Source organism: Prionailurus viverrinus, chromosome A3 (genome assembly GCF_022837055.1).
Source record: "Prionailurus viverrinus isolate Anna chromosome A3, UM_Priviv_1.0, whole genome shotgun sequence".
Lineage (NCBI taxonomy): Eukaryota > Metazoa > Chordata > Mammalia > Carnivora > Felidae > Prionailurus > Prionailurus viverrinus.
Genome location: NC_062563.1, coordinates 26,954,964 through 26,977,270, shown reverse-complemented (window position 1 = coordinate 26,977,270; position 22,307 = coordinate 26,954,964). Strand labels below are relative to the sequence as shown.

At 56.0% G+C, this 22,307-nt stretch overlaps 2 protein-coding genes across 6 annotated transcripts; both read right to left on the bottom strand.

The window, feature by feature from the left end:
* Positions 1-544: 544 nt before the first annotated feature.
* Positions 545-12,956, bottom strand: LOC125162207 (interferon regulatory factor 4-like). 5 transcript variants are annotated; one of them, XM_047852969.1, is made up of 8 exons: positions 10,343-12,953; positions 5,783-5,972; positions 5,369-5,469; positions 4,065-4,170; positions 3,881-3,946; positions 2,691-3,059; positions 1,975-2,093; positions 545-1,490 (listed from the first exon to the last, which is right to left on the bottom strand). In XM_047852969.1, exons 1-8 carry the CDS (start codon positions 10,571-10,573, stop codon positions 1,356-1,358), a joined length of 1,317 nt encoding a protein of 438 aa, XP_047708925.1. In that variant the 5' UTR covers positions 10,574-12,953; the 3' UTR covers positions 545-1,355. The 5 variants fall into 5 exon arrangements, 4 of the variants coding, with proteins under 4 accessions (XP_047708925.1, XP_047708922.1, XP_047708921.1 ...); XR_007150931.1 differs by having other exon boundaries at positions 1,354-1,490; positions 1,975-2,073; positions 10,343-12,955; XM_047852966.1 differs by lacking the exons at positions 545-1,490; positions 1,975-2,093; positions 2,691-3,059; positions 3,881-3,946; positions 4,065-4,170 and adding an exon at positions 4,199-4,515 and having other exon boundaries at positions 4,560-5,469; positions 5,783-9,865; positions 10,343-12,956.
* A 24-nt stretch (positions 12,957-12,980) lies between these two features.
* On the bottom strand, positions 12,981-21,760 carry DUSP15 (dual specificity phosphatase 15). Its single transcript, XM_047852971.1, has 7 exons — positions 21,370-21,760; positions 20,613-20,646; positions 18,930-19,012; positions 16,545-16,594; positions 15,720-15,794; positions 14,404-14,575; positions 12,981-13,545 (listed from the first exon to the last, which is right to left on the bottom strand). Exons 1-7 carry the CDS (start codon positions 21,388-21,390, stop codon positions 13,273-13,275), a joined length of 708 nt encoding a protein of 235 aa, XP_047708927.1. The 5' UTR covers positions 21,391-21,760; the 3' UTR covers positions 12,981-13,272.
* Between the last annotated feature and the right edge of the window lie 547 nt (positions 21,761-22,307).

Genomic DNA, 22,307 nt, shown 5'->3' with positions numbered 1-22,307 from the left:
CTACTGTGTGCCACTCTCCAAGTCAGCCTCCTGACAGCTCAACTTCCCTCTTCTGCATTTACCAACCTTGCTCCAAAGGCCTTTGTGGCTTCTTTTGAATAGATGGGGAATCTAGCTTCAGAAAAGTTAAGTGACTTGCCTGAGGTCACACAACTAGTGAATGACAAACCTGAGATCTGAATCCAGGTTTGAATCTAGGATTCTATAACTCCTTAACATGACCCCTTCTATAGAAGAGGAGCAGGGACAGAGGACAGTCACTGGACACCCCCCCCCCCCCGGAAAACAGGCTATGGACCCCAAGAGAGTAGGGACATGCTGTTTTGTCTAGTACTGGCCTGGAACAGAGTAGGTGCTCAACCAACATTTGTCCAATGAATAAAAACCAGTGATCCGGCTGATTTCTGTCCTTTGTCGAAGCATACAGTTCACTCCCTCCATAAAAGTGGCTTATTAATGTATCACTGAAAGAGATTTATTACATTGCCATCTGTAGGAGAATCCCTATAAAGTCAGAAATCAAAAAAGGAAAAAAGGTCTGATATCTGGGGCAGAAAGTGACTTTACTGACAAGGCAGGATCAATTGTCTTTATGGTTGATGGGGTTCCCTCCCAATTCTCAAGGACTGCCTACAAACTGCCATTTGCAAAAATCAGTGGGGCTTGGGGGAGGGACTGGACCCCTGCCTCCAACTTTGCCTTCTGCCTTACTGCTGTGTTTAGGGGTCTGGGTCAGTTTCCCCAAAGATGGTTATCTACTGGTGCCGGTGGTTCAGTCATCAGCCCCCCCATCCCCACCCCCGCCCCATTCAGGCCAAGTTTTCTGCTGTGGGACCCCTCCCCGGCCACATAAGAATACAGACCAATGGTAGGTGGGAGGAAGGTTCTGGAAACTCAGAACCTCTCAGAGGCCAGGCAGTTCTGTTACTGTCTGGCTTCATGCTAATCCCTAAGGATCTAACTGGTAATCCCAACTTGAAGCACACTTTCTAATGAGTCAGATGCAGGTAAAACGGGCACTCAAGCAGACCACTGCAGACCTCTTGTGCTCTCAACAAGAAATGAAGTCTTGTTTCTGCCCCGTAACTGCTGTTTCGAGAACCTCAAGGTCGAGTTTGGTTTCCTCCTGATTTCCCAGGCCCAGCTGCTTGCCGTCTGCCCACGCGCCGCGTTCCAGGGCTGCGTCTCTGCGGCGGGGAGGTTGAAGGGCAGGGATCTGCTTCCGCTGTCCCCACCGACCTGGGCGATGAGTGGGGGGCAGTCCCAAGTCCACTGGCTCTTTGGGCAGGTCTGGGATGGGGTCCGCTGGTGGGGAGGTGCTGACTTCGGAGGGGAGGAGGGGAGGAAGTGACCCCTTAGTGCTGACTCAGCTGTGGCAGCAGGTGAATGATACCATCGGAGATGCGGGGCTGGGGACCCGCCTTGGCTGTGGCACCGTGGTAGTGGCGCTTCCAGTGCAGGAAGAGCTCGCGGGCAAAGACGGGCTCCACCTGCAGGGGGCGTGGGGCGGGGGGGGGGGGGGTGGTGGCAATGAGCCAACTGTCTCCGTTAGCGCCCCCTACATTCCGGTGGGAAGTCACAGACCTAGTGTCAGTCCTGACCCCACCGGCATTTTATTATTTTTTTTAGTGTTTATTTTTGAGAGAGACAGGTAGAACGAGCGCGCAAGAGCAAGAGAGGGGCAGAGAGAGAGAGAGAGAAAGGGAGACAGAGGATCTGAAGCAGGCTCCACGCAGACAGCAGAGAGCCTGATGTGGGGCTCCAACTCATGAACTGTGAGATCTTGATCTGAGCTGAATTCTATCGCTTTAACCGACAGAGCCGACCTCCGGGCGCCCCACCCCACCGGCATTTTACATGCAGGGTCTTACAGATCAGAGGGTCATCAGGTCAGGAGCTGAGGACTGGAGGAAATCAGTAAGGGGCTGTTTGGAGGCGACTGGAGGGTGTGATTCTTCGCTGGAGGTGACTCACGTGGGCCATGATGAGTCGCTCCTCGGGCTGGTCTGGGGGCCCTGGGTACTCCTCGCCAAAGCACAGACGGATCTGGTACTCAGGTTCCTGGTGGCCATCCTGCAGGTGGGCGCGCAGTTCTACAGGGACCAAGACTGGAGGCTTGGGAATCCCACCTAGTGCCCACCTTGTGCTCATATCCCATGGCCATGTCCTATAAGGCCTCATTCCCATTGTGTGCCCATGCCCTGTGCCCACTTCCTCGTCCCTATACCCGCCTCACGTCCCACGTCTGTGCCCACTTCCAGTGCTCATGCCCTGTGCCTCGTGCTCCTGTGCTCACTGTCACACCTTTATGCCCACCCCATGCCCACTGCCAGTCACCTGTGCCTATCTTGTGCCCAGTGCCCAGCCTATGCTTTGCGCCCTATGCCAATACATGTGCCCAAGTCTTATGCTTATGCCCCACACCCAATGCCCCAAACCGCCCCGTGCCTACATTCCCCATAAGCCTATGTCCACATCTGTGCCCAAGTCCCCCCCCCCCCCCACCCCGCCTGTAATTCGTTCCCACTCCCAGTGCTTATGTGTCACATCCCTTGTTTCAATGCCCATCCCAAGCCCAGAATCCCATTCGCCTGCGCTCACATCCTGTGTGCCCACTCGCCGCTGTCCACGCCCCTTCTGCCCAGCCACTCTGTCCCAAGCTGCCCGCGGCCCCACCGTCGCGCTCTTACCCTCGAGGAAGCGGCGCGTGTCGAGCAGCTGGCAGGTGCGCTCGCGCTCCAGCTTGTTGGGCTGCGCGCGGTGCGGGGCGAGCGGGCCGCGCCAGTACACGCGGCCCCGGCACAGGCGCTTGGCGAACACGCCCTCGGGGGCCACCCACAGCAGCACTCCGCGTTCCAGGTGTCGCAGCAGGCGCTGCAGCACGAGGGCGCCGGGCGGCGGCTCCGGGAAGCCGACCTGCGCGACGCGCGGTGGCGGCCCCAGCAGGCGCTCGGCCGCGTTGACTGCCTCGGGGCTCAGGCGGCAGCCCTCGGCCGTGCGCGAGGTGGCCTCCCGCACCAGCTCCGCGCCGTAGAACAGCCGCACGTGCAGCCAGCAATCTGCGGGGCGGGCAGAGGGGGCGCGCCGGGGCGTTGGAGGCGCCCGGCACCGCACGCCCTACTCCCCTCCCCCTCCCCCGCGCCAACAGGGCAGGGGAGCCCCCCCCCCCCCCCCAGGCCCCTCCGGCCCACACCTGGGGAAGTTTTGGTGCTCCCTCCGGATAAATGATGATGATGATTCTAGTAGTAGCAGTAGTAGGACTGGCACCAGTTAAATGGCAGCAGCTTCCAGTATAAATGAACTGGTAGCTCGAGCTCCACGGTCAAAAGCATAGGGGCCATCTCCTGGGGTACAACTACACGGCCATCTACATGGTACACCTGGGGCAATGTACCAGGACACTGGGGCCTTTCCAGTCCTAACCGCTGGTAGTCTAGGAGCTTCTTCCCAGCAAACAGTTTAATGCTGATAGAAACAACAACAAATCAGCACCCTCCATACGAGGGGCCAGTGGGATGCTCAATGGTTAAGGCTGGGGGGTCTGCAGCCAGGCCTTTGCATTCTGATCCCCTCACTGTTACTTAGCAGCTGTGACCCCACAGTAACCTTCCCAGGACTCCTCACTGTCTGATTTGGGGCAAGGTTCTTAACCTTGGAGTGTGTTTCTGCATCTGTAGAGTGGGGACGATGGCAGTATCTATCTCACAGGCTGTGGGGAGAGCTTAGAAAGATGCCTGGCATAAACTGAGCCCTCAGCGAACATGAGCTGTTGTTGTTATCCGGGCTGGGTGCTTTGGGTGAAAGGGCCTAGTTGGCCTCACCCCTTGGCCCTCCCCACTTCTGGGCACCTGTCTGAGGGGAAGGCCTTCAGATTCCTTACCGGGGTTGCTGAAGTCCTCAGAGGGTGATGGGCTCCAGCGGTGTGTGGGGTCTTGCGCCTGGTACCCTAGGGAAGGAGGGGAAGCAGCCAGGCACAACTTGCCCTGGGTCCCTCGACCCCTGAATCAAGATCCTGGAGGAGGCCAGGGAGGAAGTAAGGGCAGGCGAGGAGATCCGGTCCTTACTGTGGTCAGCCAGAGGGCCTGGGACAGCTGGTGGCAGGGAGCCCTGCTGGGCCAGCCTGGGGGGGCCCTCCTTGTCCTTATCCTCTGTGGTTGATCTGGAGCCATCCTGGCCATTGGGAGAGAGGGTCATGAGGGTGGGAGAGGAGACTGTGGGTCACCGGAGTTCCCAGACTGTGCTCACTGGGGCAGAGGGAAGTCTGGGCAGACTGAGGCCAGTGGGGTTGATAGAGACTTTGAGGTTTCAGAGCTCAAGACCCTTTCCCTCATAGAAGTAAAGAGAGTCGATGGAGGTTATGGGGTCAGAGGTGAAGCTCACCGTGCTAGGGAGAGACATGTGAGGACAGAGTGAGCAGGTAGGGGACAGACGTGATAGAGATGGGGACAGAGGTGGCAGAGATGGGTACAGAAGGGATAGAGATGGGGATAGGCGATAGAGATGGGGACAGAGGTGGCAGAGATTAGAGGATAGACATGATAGAGATGGGGACAGAGGTGACAGAGATGGAGACAGAGGTGATAGACATGGGACAGAGGTGGCAGAGATGAGGGGACAGAGGTGACAGAGGTGGGGACAGACATGATGGAGATGGGGACAGAAGTGACAGACATGGAGACAGGTGGCAGAGATGAGGGGACAGAGGTGACAGAGATGGGGACAGACATGATAGAGATGGGGACAGAAGCGATAGAGATGGGGACAGAGGTGATAGAGATGGAAACAGAGGTGATAGACATGGGGACAGAGGTGGCAGAGATGAGGGGACAGAGGTGACAGAGGTGGGGACAGAGGTGATAGAGATGGGAAGAGAAGTGATAAAGATGAGGACAGAGGTGACAGACATGGGGATAGAGGTGGCAGAGATGAGGGGACAGAGGTGACAGAGGTGGGGACAGACATGATGGAGATGGGGACAGAAGTGACAGACATGGAGACAGAGGTGATAGGCATGGAGACAGGTGGCAGAGATGAGGGGACAGAGGTGACAGAGGTGGGGACAGAGGTGATGGAGATGGGGACAGAGGCGAGAGTGATGACAGGGGCAAGGGATGAATTTGGAGGAAACAGGGCGGATGCAGCTGGCGGTGGAGCCGCAGCCGTTGGAGGCGAAGGGAAGGGGCCGGTGGGGCTGAGGGTGGAAGTAGAGGTGGAGCAGAGGTAAGAAGAGGTCGAGCTGGCAGGAGAGACAGGGATGGTGACGAGGCAGCAGCTGGAGAAGAGGACAGGACAGACGACAGTGCCAGAGAGCACCGAGGGCAGAGGTGACTGAGCTGGCAAGGCTGCAGGGGCTGGCAGGACAACTGGCCTGGTCTGTCCCGTGGGCCACCAGCTCCGTCACATCTCCAGGGGGCTCCTGCCGGCTCCGGAGGATGTTCTTCTTCCCAGGCGGGGCGCACGTCCTGGCCACTGGATAGAGCAAGAACAGCCTGTTGTTTCCCGGGCCTCAAGGGGAGCCCCCAACAGAGGAGCTCCCACACAAGAGTACCCCAGCTCATGGCATGATCCCAGGCAGGGCCCACTTCTCTCCAGGCCTCAGTTTCCTCCTAATCCCTTCTAATGGAAAGATAAACCAAGAAGGTCTATGGGTCCTTCTGCGTTTACCAGCCCATGAGTTTAAGCTCCATAAGCCCACTGTTTCCCAGTTTACAGATGGGCAGGGTAGGGTCCTTATTGCCCAGAGAGCCATCCTTGGTCACTACCTCCAGGGGCAGGATCATACCTGGGCCATGGGCACTGCCGGACACAATCCGGTAGACCTTGTAGGGGTCGGAGATGTCCAGCTGGCTGCGCTCACGCACCTCACAGAAGTCAGCACTCTTGTTGAGGGCACAGCGGAGCCGGGTCTTCCATGTGGGGGGGTCCTCCTTGTCAATGCCCTCTAGGTGCCTGCCCTTGTGTATGGCCCAGGCCTGGGAACGAGCAGGGGCACGTGGGGAGGAGTAGCCTGGAAGAGGGGGCTGCTGCCGTGCGGATGAATGAGGGTGTACCGTGCCTCTCACCCTTCTCTCTCTCCCTCCAAGCCTCTGTCTCTCTGCCCCTTCATCCTTTTCACTGTTCTTCCCCCCCTCCCTCCAACACATATTCCTCGAGCTCCTACTGTGCGCCAGGCCTGAGCCAGGAGCTGGAGACCAAATGGGGAACCAGACTGACGTGGTCCCTGCTCTCCAGGAACTCAAGTCTAATGAGAGAAAACAGCTTCAGACAGCCAAGCAGGAATCATTATATTTCAAGTGATGGATTATGATCAATTTTTAAAAATAGGATGATGGGATACAACATAATGGCAGTGATGTGCTACCTGGAAAACCAGAAAACTAAATCCTTACCTCTTGCGACATACAGAGTGGACGCCAGATGGTTAGAAAACCAAAGGTTAGAGGAGAAACTGGGAGCTCGTGGAAGATAATGTGGGAGAAACTCTTGTAGGGGCAGAGAATAGCATCCTCAACAATTTCAAAGGCGGGGACCAGAAGGCAAAACATTTACAATGTCTGAAACCGGCAAGGGGCTAATTTTAGAATATACAAGGAACTTTGCAAACCAACAGGAAACAGAGAGCATCCCCTAAAGAAAAAGTTCTTATCAAAGGGCAAGCCCGGGTGGTTTAGGGAGGAGGAAACCAGAAGCCCGTGAGCATATGAGAATGTACTTAAACTCATTAGTGTCACAGAGATGCAAATAGAAATGTGAGCTATCACCCACAAGCCGACAAAATTTAGTGAGTTGGATAATGCCAGAAGGTGGTGGGGATACAGAAGGTGGTGGGCCTGGGATAGTGCAGAACTTCTGGATGGTAATCAGGCATGCCTAGTCAAATGAAGTCTAAATATACCCTGTGAGCAGAATTTCTGATTCCAAAGGAATGCTCACAGAGGCTCATGAGGAGACCCGGGCAAGGATATTCACGACAGCGTTGACTCTGGTCCTGGAAAGCAAACTCATATCCACCCTTGGGAAAGCGGGCTGGGGGTGTGTGTCATGGTACCCAACAGGGAGTCTGTGCAGCATCTAGAAGAATCTAGGAGCAATAAATTAGATGCACAGGGAACAAGAATAAGTCTTCAGCACATGATCCGGAGCAAAAAAAAAAAAAAAAAAAAGAGTAAGGCACAGAATGAGATCTATAGACCACATGAAGTGTATATGGTAAGAACACATACAAAACAGCAATGCCCACTCTGCAAGAAACCGTGCAGACCAAAGATATTCATTATACACATTAGAGTGAGTGACTCTTGTGGTGGAGGCATTAAATAAATAAATAAATAAATATATAAGGGGTTACTTTAGAAGGGTTGTCAGAAATGCCTCCAGAAGGAAGTAGCATTTGAGCTGAAGCCTGAGTGCAAAGGATGGAGTCCGACAAAGAACTGGGGGGAGGGTGGTCTGGGTAGAAGAACAGCAAGTGCAAAGGTCCTGAGGTGGGAAGAGGCTGACAGATGCAAGCAAGGCCGGTGTGGCTGGAGCAGAAGAGCCACAGGGGAGGGCAGTGGGAGATGTATTACTTGCCCTGGTCACATTCAGGGCTGGGGGGTTTTAACTGATGAATCCCGTTCACTCGTTACCCCCAGAGGTTCCAGGCCTGGTGGGGAAACGGACACCAAACAGAAAAGCCAGCGCGTGTGTTGGTGCCACTTGCCCGTGGGGAGAGCTTTCAGGCTTGATTTTGTTGTCGGCAAACGGTGCCCAGAATACCTAACCTCGTGTGGTTGTGAGGGGTATAGAATGAGTGGTCTACGTAAGGTGCTTTGCACGGTGCCTGGCACACAGTCCGTGCTTATTTATTGCAGTTTTGTTTTTCATTCTATTAAGGACATAACTGAAAGTTGGCCTGGGCACAGGGCACAGAGTGCTATCACCACGATGAAAGAGGGGCCTTTGTTGTGTTCGCTGTTGTGACCCCCCACACCTGGAGCGACCTTGTTCGGCCTCGGCTGGGAACGTGCGTGTCTGGGGGCTCAAATGTTTCACCATTCTGCACATGCCTGTGGGCCACAGAAGTGCCTTGAGTATTGATTTTGGCCTTGCCAATACATGTTAACGAATAAGCCAACTGGCAAATGCTGAATCCATGACTAATGAGGATCAACGGGCCCGTGGTGGGGAAAGGGGAAGAGGAACTAAGAAAGAAGAGACAGATTGAAGCTGGAGCACGGAGATTCTCAAAGGCCAAACTTTATCCCCTGCGCTTAGGGACACAGGAAGGTGTGAAGCCAGGGGATCCCTTGTGTGGGTCAGCGGTGGATTGAGGGAAGGGGAGGGCAGCCCTCAGAATCTCTCTCCTCTCCGGGGCCCCTGGGTGGCTCAGTTGGTTGAGCGACCAACTCTTGGTTTCGGCTCAGGTCACGATCTTGCGTTTCATGGGTTCGAGCCACACATGCATCAGCGGAGCCTGCTTGGGATTTCTCTCTCTCTCTCTCTGCCCCTCCCCCCGCTCTCTCTCTCTCTGTCTCTCTGAAAATGAATAAATAAACTTAAAAATTAAAAAAAAAAAGAATCTCCCTTCTCTCAACAGCCCATGTAACCACCTGTTCAACAGCTCTGTGGGCCAGTCACTGCACTCAGTGTCATTCCCCTTGAGTAGCTGGAGGCAGTCTGCTAGAGAAGACAGACTCATACAAGGCACTTATGATGCACAGGGAAAGTTCCTCCAGTGGAGGAAGCAGAAGGAATCAGAGATGGCTGGGGGAAACCATTGAGCTGGATAGATGCATTCAACAGACGAATGTATCAGGGAACGTTCTGGAGGGGATGTTTAAGCTGAGCACATGGGAGTTGGCCGGGAGTAGGGGGAGAGGAGAGGGTGTTCCAGGCAGGAGCAACAGCAAGTGCAAAGGTCTAATAGTGAGAGAGACATGAAGCATTTAGAAACTGAAAGAACTGTCAGGCCAGGCCTAAAGCTGGGGAGGGCGGGGTGGGGAGAGATGAGGTCAGGGAGGAGCAGTTCATGCGGTGCTTTGAAGCCTCCGTAAGGAGTTGGGACTTTATCACAAGAGCAATGGGGAGCTATGGCAGGATTCTGAGTAGGGGAGTGTCAAGGCAAGATTTACATTTAGGAAGATCTCTCTGGATGGCTGAGGGGAGAGCTGAGAGGCAGGGGGAAGCAGGGAGCTCTGTGAGGTCACCCCACAATGGTCCTGCTGAGAGACGGTGGGAATGGGTCCAAGCAGACAATTGCAGAGAAGCTTTTGTAGGAAGATCCAGCAGACCTGGTGATGGAGTGCAATGAGATTGGAAGAAAGGGGAAAGGCCAGGGTCAGGTGCCTGGTTCTGGGGTCTGGGTGACAATCGGGGCCATCTTCCACTTGGGGAAACACCGAAGTTTGTCGAGGCGAGCTGACAAGTGTGGTACTGAGGATACGCTGAGTTTGAGAGTTCTGGGGGCCATTAGACCAGCACACCCGGGGCTTGGAGGGGAGGCTGGAAACTGTAGGGCTTGTGCTAAGGCTGTGTGGAGGGGGAGAGGGGGATGAGCAGGGAGGTCCTGGAGCCAGCGCTGAGAGCACCAAAAGATGAGGGGGTGGGTGGATGCTGAGGAAGGGGAGTGGCAAGGTCGGAGGAGGAAAATGGAGCAGGGGGTTGATGGGGGCAGATTCTGGAAACCAAGTGCCACCGTTTCAAGGAAGAAGGGTCCACCAGGCCCAAACTCACCCAGGCATCAAAGATGACGGTGATGGCATCCTTGGATTTGGCAACTAGTGACGTTAGCAAGGGTGGGGGGGAGCCAGACGAGGTGGGGGGAGGATGGGGAGCTATGAGTGAGGGAGTTGATGACCAGGAACTTCTTTCCAGGCCCTTCATCCTATGAAAGGGGAGGGGAGGCCTGAGAATTGGGAGCTGCAGGTGGCTGTGGGGGTTGGGGTGGCGGCAGCTCTTGCTTATTGCTCAGGAGAGAGATCCCAGAGTTGAAATGTTGATAGGAAGGAGGCAGTTTGGAGGAAGTTAATGATGACTGAAGCAAGTGAGGGAGGGCATCCCTGGAGGAGGTCACTGGGGTGGGGAAGCACAGAAAATGTCCTCAGGCTGCTGGGATTGGTTTGGGGGGGGGGGGGGAGTTGGAATCCCCTTGGGTGGCATCTAACTTCCCCCTGGAGAGGGAGGAGAGCTCTCCCTGGGGGAGGTGGGGACGGGGCAGGTCTTGCAGCTCTGGCTGATTCTGTTTTAAGAGGGCGTCAGAGGGTCTCTCGTATATGCTGAACTCTACCGCAACCTAGAAACCGCTGCGCATAAGGGGAGCGAGTGGCTCCAGGTCGGCGTCCCGCGGTTCCCGCCCCCTTACCCTGAAGAGCGCCGCGTCCTGCTGCGCCTGGTAGCCTTGCTGGGCCGCGTGTTTCCAGGGGATGCGGAAGAGGGTCTTGCCTGCGTCCTCCCAGCGCAACCCCGCATAGCGCCCGCTCTCGATCTGCGCCACCAGCCAGTCGCGGAGGCGCTGGGGACCCCCGGCCCCCGCCATCGGTCGCCTGCCGTCGGGGACCTGCCTCTCCTCCCTCCGCCAGGGGTCGCCGGCCATCCGAGCCGCGTGCGCCGGAGGGGCCAGGTCCCGGGCAGAGCGGGACCCCAGCGCGACAGTGGATCGCGAAGCCACCTGGGTGGCGCGCGGAGGCGGCGAAAGTGAAAGTTCTGGAAAGACGAGTTTCGCTTTCCTTTCTGCCCCCCTCACCCGGGAAGCCTTATCCTTTCGCCCCTCCCTGTGGTAGCCTGGCGGCGCCGAGGGGGCAGAGGCACGGTGAGACGCCAAGATCCATTGGAAGGTAGGGGGTGGGTAGCCTGGGATATGTCCGTCCCCAGAGTGGACGGGGACCCAGAGGCGTCCCTTGCCCCGCCCGTGCACCTGTTTTCTGTTCTTCCCAGCCTACAGGACCTAGATTGTAGAGGTTGTAAAGCCATAGTGCTTCTTAGACAAACTCCAATCAGAATTGAGAGGCAGAGACTGGTTTGCAATGTACACTCTTGCCTCCATCCCAGACCCGCAGAATCAGACTTTCTGGGCAAGAAGCCCAGTAATCTGCATTTAACGAGTTCTCCCAGGGGATTCTGATCCAGGTGGTCCAAGGGTCACCCTTGGAGAAATAGCTCCTTGAATATTGGAAGTCCTCATCTGCTGATGCCTCCCTACAGTGTTGGCCAGGCTAAAGCCTTTCCTGCAGGGTCTCAGTTGGTTCTCACAATGGCATGGTGAGGTGATAATTACGCATTTTATGATTAAGAAGAATAAGGCTCAGAGAGGTGAAAGCCCTCTGGGTTCTATAACAGGGTCTTAGAACTAGTATGCGGGGGCAGTCAGGATCTGAACCTGTGTCTCTGTGTTCCCAGAGCCCAGGAACCTAAACAGTTCCCCACACTGCCTTCCAACAGCTTACGCCTGGGGTTTATGGACACCCCCACCCAGCCCCGCAAAAAATGTATGCAAATTTTTTCATGCCTATGCATTTTCCAGGGCTTGTGTCTTTCATTCAATTGCCAAAGGGGGGTTGTGATTTGAAAGAGGTCAGGCAGTGCAGCCTTTGCTGTGCACATGGGGAAACTCAACCCCGAGGGAGCACAGAGCTGGATGCCCAGTCAGCATTGACCAGAGGCTGGTAGCACTGTCCTTCATGGGCGCCTTGAGGGTCAGGGGGGCCTTCTTTATGCTCCTCACCCCTTTGTTCTCACATGCCAACAGCCACTCAGTTCTGACACCTCTATGGGTGTGGCCAGGATTCAGACTCACTGTAGGGCTCCAGTGGGGGCCCAAAGCATTTCATAGGATTGAGTCCAAGGGTAATGACGACATCTAAGTGTGAAGCTGAAGTGTGTCAGACAGTCTCTTCATATTTCTGGGTGGCAGAATCATAGTAACTAGGAGAATGGCGTGCCCTCAACTTCCCAGCCTGACTGCTTGGATTCAAATCCCAGCCCCACCACTTGCTAGCTGGTGACCTTGGACACCAACCTGTTTCCTGAGGAGCAGGTTGGGCAGCAGGTGAGGATTATTTCATCCATCCTCGAACTCCCAGTACTGGCATCTGGGCCTCCCCCACAGCTCTGAACACAGTCTTGGTGCATAGTCTCTGAACAGTGCTTGGTGCATAACAGGAACCCCATACAAGTGGCTATTAGGTCAGGGTTTTTTCAGACCCCTCTCAACCCCAGTTGAAAGTAACCTTTAGGTTAGGAAAACTCAGCTCGGATGACCTCTGTGTACCCTTGGGGTCAGTTTGCTGCTTTCTTGGGCTGCCCTGAAGCCTTCTCTCCTCAGTGGCTGCCCTGGGGCTTTCAGCTCTAGGTGGGCAGGCTCTTAGTGGGAGAAGGTATTTGCAAATGATCTATCCAAAAAGGAGTTAATATCCGAAATATATAAAGAACATATTCAAGTTACCACCCAAAAGCCCCAAATAATCCAAATAAAATGGGCACTAAGGAACTGCTTCTTAACAACCACCACAGGGCACAGACTGCCCAGGTTCAAATCCAGCCTCCCCTACTCTAGCTGTCCTCAGGCAAGCTGCCTACCCTTTCTGAGCCTCAGTTTCCTCCCGAGGATTAAGTGCACTCATGCATGTAAATAGGCAGGCATGAAAAAGGCACTCCCCTATGGCTTACTAGCTAGGATCTGTAAATAGGGAAGAGGAGGGAGCTGGTGAGGAAGAGAAGGGCTCAGAAGAAGAAAGAGGTTCAGGGAGAAGGAGGGGTTCAGGGGCCTTTTCAGGAGGCCAGGGCTCCGGGGACGGGTGGGGGTGGGGGGTCAGGGCAGCGCATGGAGTCTCGGAGTTCAGCCCTGCCCACTGCAACTTATGCGAGGTGGCAGGCTCCAGCCCCCGGCAGAGTTCTGCACCCCCGCCCTTGCGGAATGATTAGGAGGAGCTCAGACAGACAGCTTCTGTGTCTCTTTAATATCCTCCAGGCCCACCTAACCCCCACCCACCCACCCACTCCCACTCCCGCTGCCTTTAAGGGTGGAGGCCCGGGTGCCCCCTCCCCCCGGCCCAAGGACTAAGGCACCAGGCGGCTGCAGCAGGCCGGCCCAGACACAGAGACAGACGCGCAGAGTTGGAGGACACACAGACTGCGGACGCGGACGAGCAGGGCGGGCATGGGGGCGGGGCTCAGGCCGCCGCGGGGGCTCCCACAGGCTCTGGGCCCGTCCTGGAGGCCGTGGGCGGCCCAGACAGCCCCGAAGGGGACCAGTCGAGTCGGGAGGAAGAGGGGCGCGACGGCGGGCCGGGATCCTCACTTGCCGCCCTTGCGGGACAGACACCGCGGGAGGCAAGAGAAAGTCTGCTTGACGCGCGCCAGCAGCGGCAGCGGCCGGTGGGCCTCCCGGGGCGGCCGCGGCACCAGGCGCTGCAGGGTTCCCTCGGAGGCCGCCGCGTGCGGTGCGGGGGACGCGGCCGCGGGCGCAGAGCCCTGCCGGCAGCGCTTGCACAGCGGCAGCAGCGCGCGCACCTCCTCCTCGTCGCGGAAAGGGCTTTCTCCGAAGCGCTCCTCCAGCTGCCGGCGGAGCTGGGGGAAGGGAGGGGGGTGGGGACGAGACGGGGATCGGTGCCAGGCCGCCGGCGGGTCCCCGCACCCCAGCCCTCGTCGCTTCCGCCGGCCGGAGAGCTCCCCACCCCTCTCTGGGCCCCTCCCCTTCCTGAGCATCCTCCCATCTCGCCCTAGACGAGCCTCCTCCTCCCTATCTTCTCCGGACCCCCCCCCCCTTCCCCTTTGCCACCCCGTCTTCCGACCCGCTAAAGCGACGCCCACCCGCCCCCAGCGCAGGGGAGACCCTCTTCTCTGCGCATCAACTCCACCCACGCCGGCCTCTTCTTTGCCCGCCTCTTTCCTAACGCGGCCTTGCACATCAGCCTCTGAGAACCAGCCTGCCACCCCGGAGAGAGCCTTCCTGCGGCTGCTTCTCTTGTGTCTCTCATCCCTTGTTCCGAGGGAGGCCTCGGGGGTTCCTGCCATCCCCGTGTGCCCTCTGCCCAGTGGGCCTAAGAGAAGGAACTGATTTGGCCTCACCAGGGACCCAGGGGTGGAGTAGGGAAATGGCATTTCTCCCCAAAGGGGTCAAACATTCAAATGCCTTCAGGTTCCAGGCAGGTAGAGCAGGCAGTGCTGGGACCTGGTAAAATTGAAGGGTCCATAGTCTGGCCCAAAGGCAACCCAATTCTAAACTAAAAAAGACAAGGGAACATCTGGCTGACGGAACAAAATACACCTAGGGGCTAGATTAGCTCAAGGGTCATGAGTTCAAGACCCGAGCAAAATCTCCTGCCAGGTCTGAAGCACAGGCTAAATTCTTTGCAGTCGGTGCTCAACTCAAGCAGGAAGAGTCTCCTAGCCCTGCCCAGCTCCTGCTTCTGCCCGAGCCCCTACCTTCCGGGAACTGCCCCAGCCAAACTCTTCAAGCTGCTGCCTAAAGCCTGGGTTGGGGTTGGCGATGGGCCGGGTGGCCTTGATGGCTTCAAGCACGTCCCGCCAGCCAAGCCCCGTCACAGTCATCACATATGCCGTCACGATGGTGGTGCTGCGGGAGATGCCTGCAAAGCTGGGAGACCCCCCACCCACCCACCCACCAGGCTTCAGGGAAGGTCCGATCTCCTCCATGCCCTACCCCCAGGCACCTGGTCTCCACCTCAGCTCTCCCACCCTCTCCTCCTGAGCTCCCATCACAAAGAACCCACTAGGACCTGTTTTCCTATTTCCTTTGCCCGTGCTGTTCCTTCTGCCTGGAGTATCCCCCTGGCACTCTCCCACATCAAAGGTCCGAGTGAAACATCACTTCATCCATTCAACACACATTTCCTGACCATCTGTTATTTTTCAGGAACTGGGGACATGGCGGGGAATTAATAGACATTGTCTCTGCCATCCTAGGGCTTACAGTATGGTTGGGGGAGACAGACGCTAACCAGGGAAACAATTCAAGGGTGATAACTGCTCTGAAGATGAGTCCAGGAGCTAGGAGATCCTATAGGAAAAGGTATTAATCTAGTTAATGGAGAGGGATTAGGGAAGGTAGTGCCAGCAAGCTGAGTCCTGAAAGATGGGTAAGCGTCAGTCAAGAACATTCTGGGCAGTGTATGAAGCCCATGAGGTGGGAGCTGGTGGATTTGAAGTGTGGGGAGTTGGCCAAGGCGGCTGGAGTGCGGGAAAGGGGGACAGAGGGTGACAGGTTGGAGGAGCTGCTCCTATGATTTGGGCTCTGGCAGGGCTGCCTTGAGTCCAGTGTAGGGTAGGTGCTCAGTGGGAAGTTAAGGGATGAATGACATCAACTGATCCAGGGGCCATGGGAGGACTCAGGGGTCCTGTCTCCCAGCCCAGGGTTCCTGCTCTGCCCTATTTCCTCAAAAACCTCGAGGGGAGGAGAGGGAGCCAGAACTGTTGGAGAGTGTCGAGCTACCTTCCTATCCCTCCTGGTAGCCCAGCAGGTCAACATTCTTTTCCCTATTTTACAGATGAGGAAATGGAGCCTCGGGGAGAAACTGCTCTTTGGCCTTGGCCACACAGCTGGTAAGGCACAGAGCCCTGGTTGGAGCCCCTGATCAGCCTCCATGAGAGGACTGATGGACTGTCATATATGGCAACAGGCTGGAGAAGGTGCCTCCCAGGTTCCCCATTCCCCATAGGGCGAGTGTGTGTTTGGGAGGGCAGTTCCCCTACTTCCTGCCCTCATTCCTCTCTTAACTCACCAATGCACAAGGCAGTTCCCCCCATTGAGGCGGCAACAGTGGATGAAGTTGATACATTCTTTGAAGTGCTTTTTGCTAGAGAAGAAAGCAATAGGGTAGGGAGTACTGGGGGGCAGGTCTCCTGGGAGTTGTCTCCCTCCCCACTGATCGATGTCAAGAGCCCTGGGTCCTCAGGTCAGCCAGCCCATGCAGCGAATAAGGGCCAGGACTATAGTACAAGTGGAGGTGTGTGTGAAGCAACAATGGTGGCATTTTAGCCAATGAAAGAGGCCAATAATGAGAAATCCTACCACAGAGGCAGGAGCACCTCTCCAGTGGGTCCCACGGATCCTATTGTCATAGAGGGTTTATCTTGATCTTTCAAGGCAACGAGTGGGAGGAGACAGAGGAGTCCCACTCCTCTGGGGTCTGCAATCTGATCTTTGATCCCTCTCAGAGAGGGAAAGCAATTCGTGCAAGGTTACACAGCTAGTAAATGGCAAAGCCTGTCTGGAGCCCAGACATCTTAACTCCAGGGCCAGGAACTGGCTGAGCCTTCAGATTTGCTGGGGCATCTGGTCCTGAGACAGGACAGTCTCTCCATTTCTTCAGCTGAAGACACCGGGTTCTGGGAGATTAAAAGTCTTGGCCAGGGGCATTGGCCAGGGCATGGCTGAGACAGACATAGGTCTGAGTGACCACTGGTGCGAGGGTCCCCAGGACAGCTTTCTGATGTGAGTCCTCTCTGTCCTCCCCCAGACCCCCTCCCCCCCCCCCCCCCCCCCCCCCGGCATCACCACAGACGGCAGCTGTCTGTCCATCTGTTGGTGTATCCAGAGAACTTACATGGGTACCTCAGGGGTGTCTGCCACAGGGATGCGAAGGTAGGTTATGTCCTGCAAGTACAAAACACACATGGGCAGTGGGGGGCCCTTGGCTGCAGCCCTGACCCTGGCCTGGGCTGCCCAAGCACCTCATGATCCCGGGCCAGTTCCCACCCCTCTCCGAGCCACTGTTGTCCTCTCTATCTGAAGAGGGTAGATAGCATGCGTGAGTGCCTCCCAGCTCTATCCAGAACCTTCTGAGAAGATGGTATCCTAAACTCATAAGGTGACTTGGGCATGAGGACTTGATAAAAAGGATCCAGGGACCTTTAAGAGGTGGGAAAGTGCCACAGCAGTAACTCTCCTCCAAATGAGGATTACAAAACTATAGCATAAAAAGGGAAAAACAGGGGGTGCCTGGCTGGCTCAGTCAGTAGAGCATGCAACTCTTGATCTCAGGGTTGTGAGTTTGAGCCCCATGTTGAGCACAGAGATTACTTTTTTAAAAAGAGCATGGGCGCCTGGGTGGCTCAGTCAGTTGAGCATCTTGATTTCAGCTCAGGTCATGATCCCAGGGTTGTGAAATCAAGCCTCATGAAATCAAGCCTCACCTGCGCTGAGTGTGGAGCCTGCTTGGGATTCTCTCTCCCTCTCCCTCTCTCTCTCTCTCTCTCTCGCTCTCTCTCTCTCCCTCTGCCCTTCTCCCCCCGTGTGTGCTCTCTCTCTAAAAAAATTTGAAGAATATAATAAAAAATAAAATTTAAAAAAGGGCAAAACATTTTATTACCTTGAAAAGAAACAAAGCCATGAAAATAAGTTTATATGGCTCATTAGTTATGGTTATCAAACTATGTGCTAATTATTAAAATAATCAAGGAATGCATTGCCGGTAATTTCTCCAACAAACTTGCTATAATATCCTCTACTTCATGCTTAACCTTCACACAAGATCATAAAGATGATTTGTGCTCAAGAATCACTTTTCTCAAGGACCTCTTTTAATTCTTTGATATTCAAATGACTCTTTTCAAGTGCCTGGCCCACCCTCAGCCACAAGCTAAGGGACCCCAAGCCAGATCCTCATTTGTTAATGGCCTTGGGTGAGATTCCAGCCCTTCTCTGACTCACTTTTCCCAAGGTCACACCATCCTGCATCTTTTGCAAGGTTTGCAATTTCACTTTGCAACACATTTGGCCTTGGGATTGCTTGCCATTATCAAACCCTGGCTGGTAAATAGACGGGGAGGCAGGGCTGCCTGTGGGAAGAGGGGAAGGCGGTTGGAGTGGGGACTCGTTTGGCAAGCAGTCACTTCATTAGTCAATCTATTCACGACTTGACAACCTTCCCTGTGCAATCTAGTGACTGCATACTCCAAATACTCCAAAACAAGCCTGCCCTATAAAGCAAAGTCAGACTCCATTGACCTGGAAATTTCTTGTTTGAATGACACTGAGCACCACAGATTATTGGAAGTTGCTCTTAGAGACCGTCAAATCTGACACAGGGGGAAACTCAGGCCCAGAGACTGAGAGGAACCTGTCCAAGATCACACAGCAAATCTGTGAACCTGGTTTAGAGCTCAGATCTCCAGAGCCCTTTTCTGCCCACTGTTCTTCCCCTTTAGTGGGTGACACAGACTCTAACAGATTAGGAGGAGCGGGCTGTCTTTATGAGATAAGAATATGACTAGCTTTGTTATATCACCTGTAAGTTGTTGGCTGTTTTGCGGCTGTTAACAACTCAGTGAGGTAGGTGCAACTGAGGCTTAGAGAGATGAAGTCCTGTGCCCAAGATTACAGAATAAGTGGTCTGGATTTCCTACTTTTCTCTTCTGGTTTATAACACCCATGCCCCCTCTTTTCCAGGACTCCAGAAAACCGGTACCAACCCTTCCGGTGGGGGCCGTGCTTTACAATGTGCAAAGCATCTTCACCGTCCTGCAGCCCCTTTGCCTCCTCACAACAGCCTCTCTGGGGGCAGACAGGACTGAGGGATCAGAGGCCCAGAGAGGTGAAGTCACAGCTCAATATTACATGGCAAGACACAGAACCCAGAATCATCCATTTGTAGCCATCCATTCAGCTGGGCAACGGGAAGCCCATGTAGGGTCCTCTTTAAGATTCAGGGTGAGGCCTCTGGGGTCAGATGGTCAAATCTTAGCTCCTCAGCTTCCTCAATGTGTGACCTCAGGCAAGTTACTTGACCTCTCTGGGCCCTAGTGGCCAAATAGGGATCAAATAGGGTTGCTAATGTAAAACAAATCAGTTTTTAATGGAATGACCTAGTATAGGTCAGGAAGACAGTATAGGACCTGGCGCATGGTAAGTCCTTGATAAATGGGTGCCACTGGGGGTCGGAAGCCCCCTTCCCACCTACACACAGCCCAAAGATGGGGGTAGAGAGTACCTGCAGCAGAGGCTGGGGTGACTCGTGGATGGAGATGATGTGTGTGATCTTATTCCGGCCCAGCTGGTCCGGGTCTTTGGCATCTGAAAAGAGACAGGATGCCTGAGCCAATCTGGTGGGTGCAGCTTACGTGTCCCTGTTGGCCACCAAGGGTGGGAGCTCATTGCCCATCTCCCCTCCCCACCTCTCCCTCTCCACTCTGGCCCACCCTCTGCCAGCTCCCTGCTCCTTGGCCACTTCCTGTCACGCTCCTGCCGTGACAGGTTCTACCACACCCAACGCTTCAGTCTTGTCGCGGGGGCACCCATAAGTAACAGCCCAGCCTCTTCCTGGTCTTGCCCAGGCTGTTCCCTTCCATGGCAAACACCCTTCCCTGGCATATCCTTGATCCAGCAACTCTTATTTCCAGGAATCCTGTCTATAGAGGGGTTTGCTCACACAGAAAGCTGGGTGTAGAGGATGAAGTTCTCTGCGGTTCTGCTTATAACAGCAGACACACCAGAAATAGTTAAAAAATGGGGGCAACCTACACGTCCGCCGTAAGAGAACTGGATAAATAAGTATAGTCATCCTTGAATACTGTGCTGCCCATTGAAAAGACCTCTATATGCTGATGAGCCAGCGTGTCCACAATATATTATTAAATAGGAAACAGGTTGCAGGAAAGGTTCCCATTTGTATTTTACATATTATATCTGTATCTACAAAGATCTATGTAAACTGACCCAGGGATGAACCTCATGCTTCCATCAGTGGCTATTTCTAGGAGCTGGAATCCCAGTGTGTGCAGATTTTTTATCATTAGAATAAATAACACTCCTCCCCTCCTTCTCCAAATGTCTACTTCATTCAACACATTTACTGAGTGCTTACTAGGTGCAGCCTTGGCTGGGTATGAGGGTGTGGGGGCAGTTTCGTGGCCCCTACCCTCATGGGGCTACGGACTTAAAAAGGATTCAGAGCTTACTTAGCCTAATACTCCGAAATCAAGTGGCATGAACTGCCGAGGGGCCTTCCAGGGAGGAGATCAGATTTATGAGTGGAGCATCTAAGCCGGTCGGGTGGGAGAGGCGCAGGCGTGGTGGGGAAAACCCTGCCCCTCGCACAGATGCCCCTCCCTCTCTGAAGTTTTCTCTGACTGCACATGGAAATGTGTGGACTCTCAGGCTCAGCCTGTCTCTTAGCACAGGCCTGGGACAGATAGAGTGCCATGGCCTTGGGAAAGAGGGGACAGTGCTCACTACCAAGTTTCTGAGGTAGAGTCTAGTCTCCAGAGACCGCCCCTCTGTGTAGAAGGTTGTGGTGGGGTGGGGAAGGCTCCCAGTTTCCCAGCTAGAAGCAGCACCCCCAAACAGACCTCAACTCAGAACCTCAGGGCTGTAAGAGCCCTTAGAGGTGAGTGGACCTTGTGCTGAGGGAGAGGCTGGGGCTCAGAGCAGGTGCAGACTTGCCTGGCATCTGGCAGAAAGGGCGGTTCTGAGCCCTCTGCACTGAGGACATTCCCCGCCCACATAGCCCTTAGTCCTCATGAGCTCCCCTCTCCCTCCCAGCCTGGCATTGCTTCCCTGCCCCCGGCCCCATTCCTGAGCGCTTCCAAGGTGCGTGGGCTGGAGCATGAATGGTGGACACAGGCCTGGGACAGGCAGAGTGCCACAGCCTTGGGACAGTGTGGGCAGTGCTCACCAATGAAGTTTCCGAGGTAGAGTCCAGGAAGTACCTACAGGAGAGACAGGCTGTGGTCAGTGGGGTAGGGGTGCACGCCCTGCCCACCTGGCAGCTGGAGGGCCCACAGCCCATGTCTGTCCCATGTGAGGTGTCTGGACCTCAGGACTGAGGGAGCCATCTCCTCTCCCTCTTGGGCCTGGACTGTGAGAGGGGCCGGGGATGGCAGGAGAGGGGCACCAGGGAAAGCTAGCTTGGGCAGGGATGAGAAGAGAGGGGAGGAGGATCACAGAGGAGTGGGGCAAGGGGAGAGGTGGACTTACCAGGTGCTGGGGGGGGGGGGTCTGAAGAGGGAGGTGGGTAGGCAGGGACAGGTGGAGGGTCAAGCAGAGGCAGAGGGGGAAGGATGAAGAAACAGAGTCCAAGGAGTCAGAGACAAGGGACACAGAGACACCTGGAGACAGGGAAAGGGACCCAGAGAGATAGAGTGTGGGAGTGATAGCCACAGAAAGACCCAGCAAGAAATAGAGTCACAGAAACAGGCAGAGAGACAGAGGCACAGGGAGAACAGACCAGAGAGACACAGGAAGACAGAGACGTAAGCAGAAGACACAGGGACGCAGGGTCAGAGAGTCACCGGGAGATAGAGATCTGGACACACAGAGCGTCAGAGAGAGGGCCAGAAGGTCAGAGGCGGGCACAGCGACCGGGGCAGAGCCTGCGCCGCGGCGACACTGGGGGCGGCCAGGTGCGAGCTGCGCGATCCCCGACCCCCTACCTTGGTCATGCCATTCCCCATGATCACGGGGACGGGGGTCCGGGCGCACCCCCAGCTCGCCGCCCGGAGAGCGCTCGGGTCACAGCTGCCCTGCTGGCCCACGCCCGGCGCCTGCAGCCTGGCGGGGAACAGGGGCCCCTGCCCGGCCGCCGCCGCCGCCGCCGCCGCCACCACCGCCCGCCGACCCCCGGCCAGGGAGGGAAATGGTGGTGGAGCCGCCGCCGCCGCCGCCGCCACCGCCGCCGCAGGCTCCTCCTACCCCCTCGGTCATGTGGGGCCCCCCCCACCGTGGGTCGCGGCGGGGGGCTGGACAAAGCCCCAGTGTGCCGGGCCCAGGGCCCGCGGGACAACGGCAGCTTGTTGGGCCGCGTGGGGCCGCCACCTCCGGAGGTGGGGGCGGGGGCTCCCCCCCCCCCCACCTGGCACCGTCTGGCGCGGGCGGGGTGGGCGCGGGGGCGGGAAGAGCCCCCGGCCGGTGGCGCAGCCGCTCAGATCACAGCTCGGGCTCTGCCCGGACCTCCCTGCGGGCCCTGGGGCAGCACGCCCAGCTCCCTGGGCCTGGCCGCGCGGTTTCCTAGCAGAAACGTGACGGGGGCCTGAACTTGGATCGCTGTGGGTCCCCCCATATTCAGACACTGTGTGGGTAATTCCTACTTTCGGTCCATCCCCACTCCTGCCCCGCCCCCATGCGGGCCTCCTACCAGCCAGCCATCCTCGTCTCCAATTCATGCAGCCATCTGCCCTCCATCCTCCAGTCCACCCATTCATCCCTCCCTCGGTCCGTCCATTCATCCATCCATCCATCCATCCATCCATCCAGTCTCCCTTTCTCTCATCCTTTCCTCCCTTCTGCTTTGGGTCAGCATCTGCTGAGACCAGGCATAACCATCCTTAGAGGCTTCAAGAAATCAGAGCTAAAATGTGAGGAGAGGGAGGTG

Excerpts from the sequence above, each read along its gene's own strand:
- LOC125162207 (XM_047852965.1), bottom strand. The coding sequence starts at position 10,573 with ATGGCCGGCGACCCCTGGCGGAGGGAGGAGAGGCAGGTCCCCGACGGC. Across the intron at positions 5,973-10,342 it reads AGGACGCGGCGCTCTTCAGG|GCCTGGGCCATACACAAGGG; the intron begins GTAAGGGGGCGG and ends GCTCGTTCCCAG. Across the intron at positions 5,470-5,782 it reads CGGCAGTGCCCATGGCCCAG|TGGCCAGGACGTGCGCCCCG; the intron begins GTATGATCCTGC and ends TGCTCTATCCAG.
- DUSP15 (XM_047852971.1), bottom strand. The coding sequence starts at position 21,390 with ATGGGGAATGGCATGACCAAG. Across the intron at positions 16,595-18,929 it reads CACCCCAGCCTCTGCTGCAG|GACATAACCTACCTTCGCAT; the intron begins GTACTCTCTACC and ends TTGTACTTGCAG. Across the intron at positions 14,576-15,719 it reads GGGAACTGCCTTGTGCATTG|CTTTGCAGGCATCTCCCGCA; the intron begins GTGAGTTAAGAG and ends GGGGTCTCCCAG.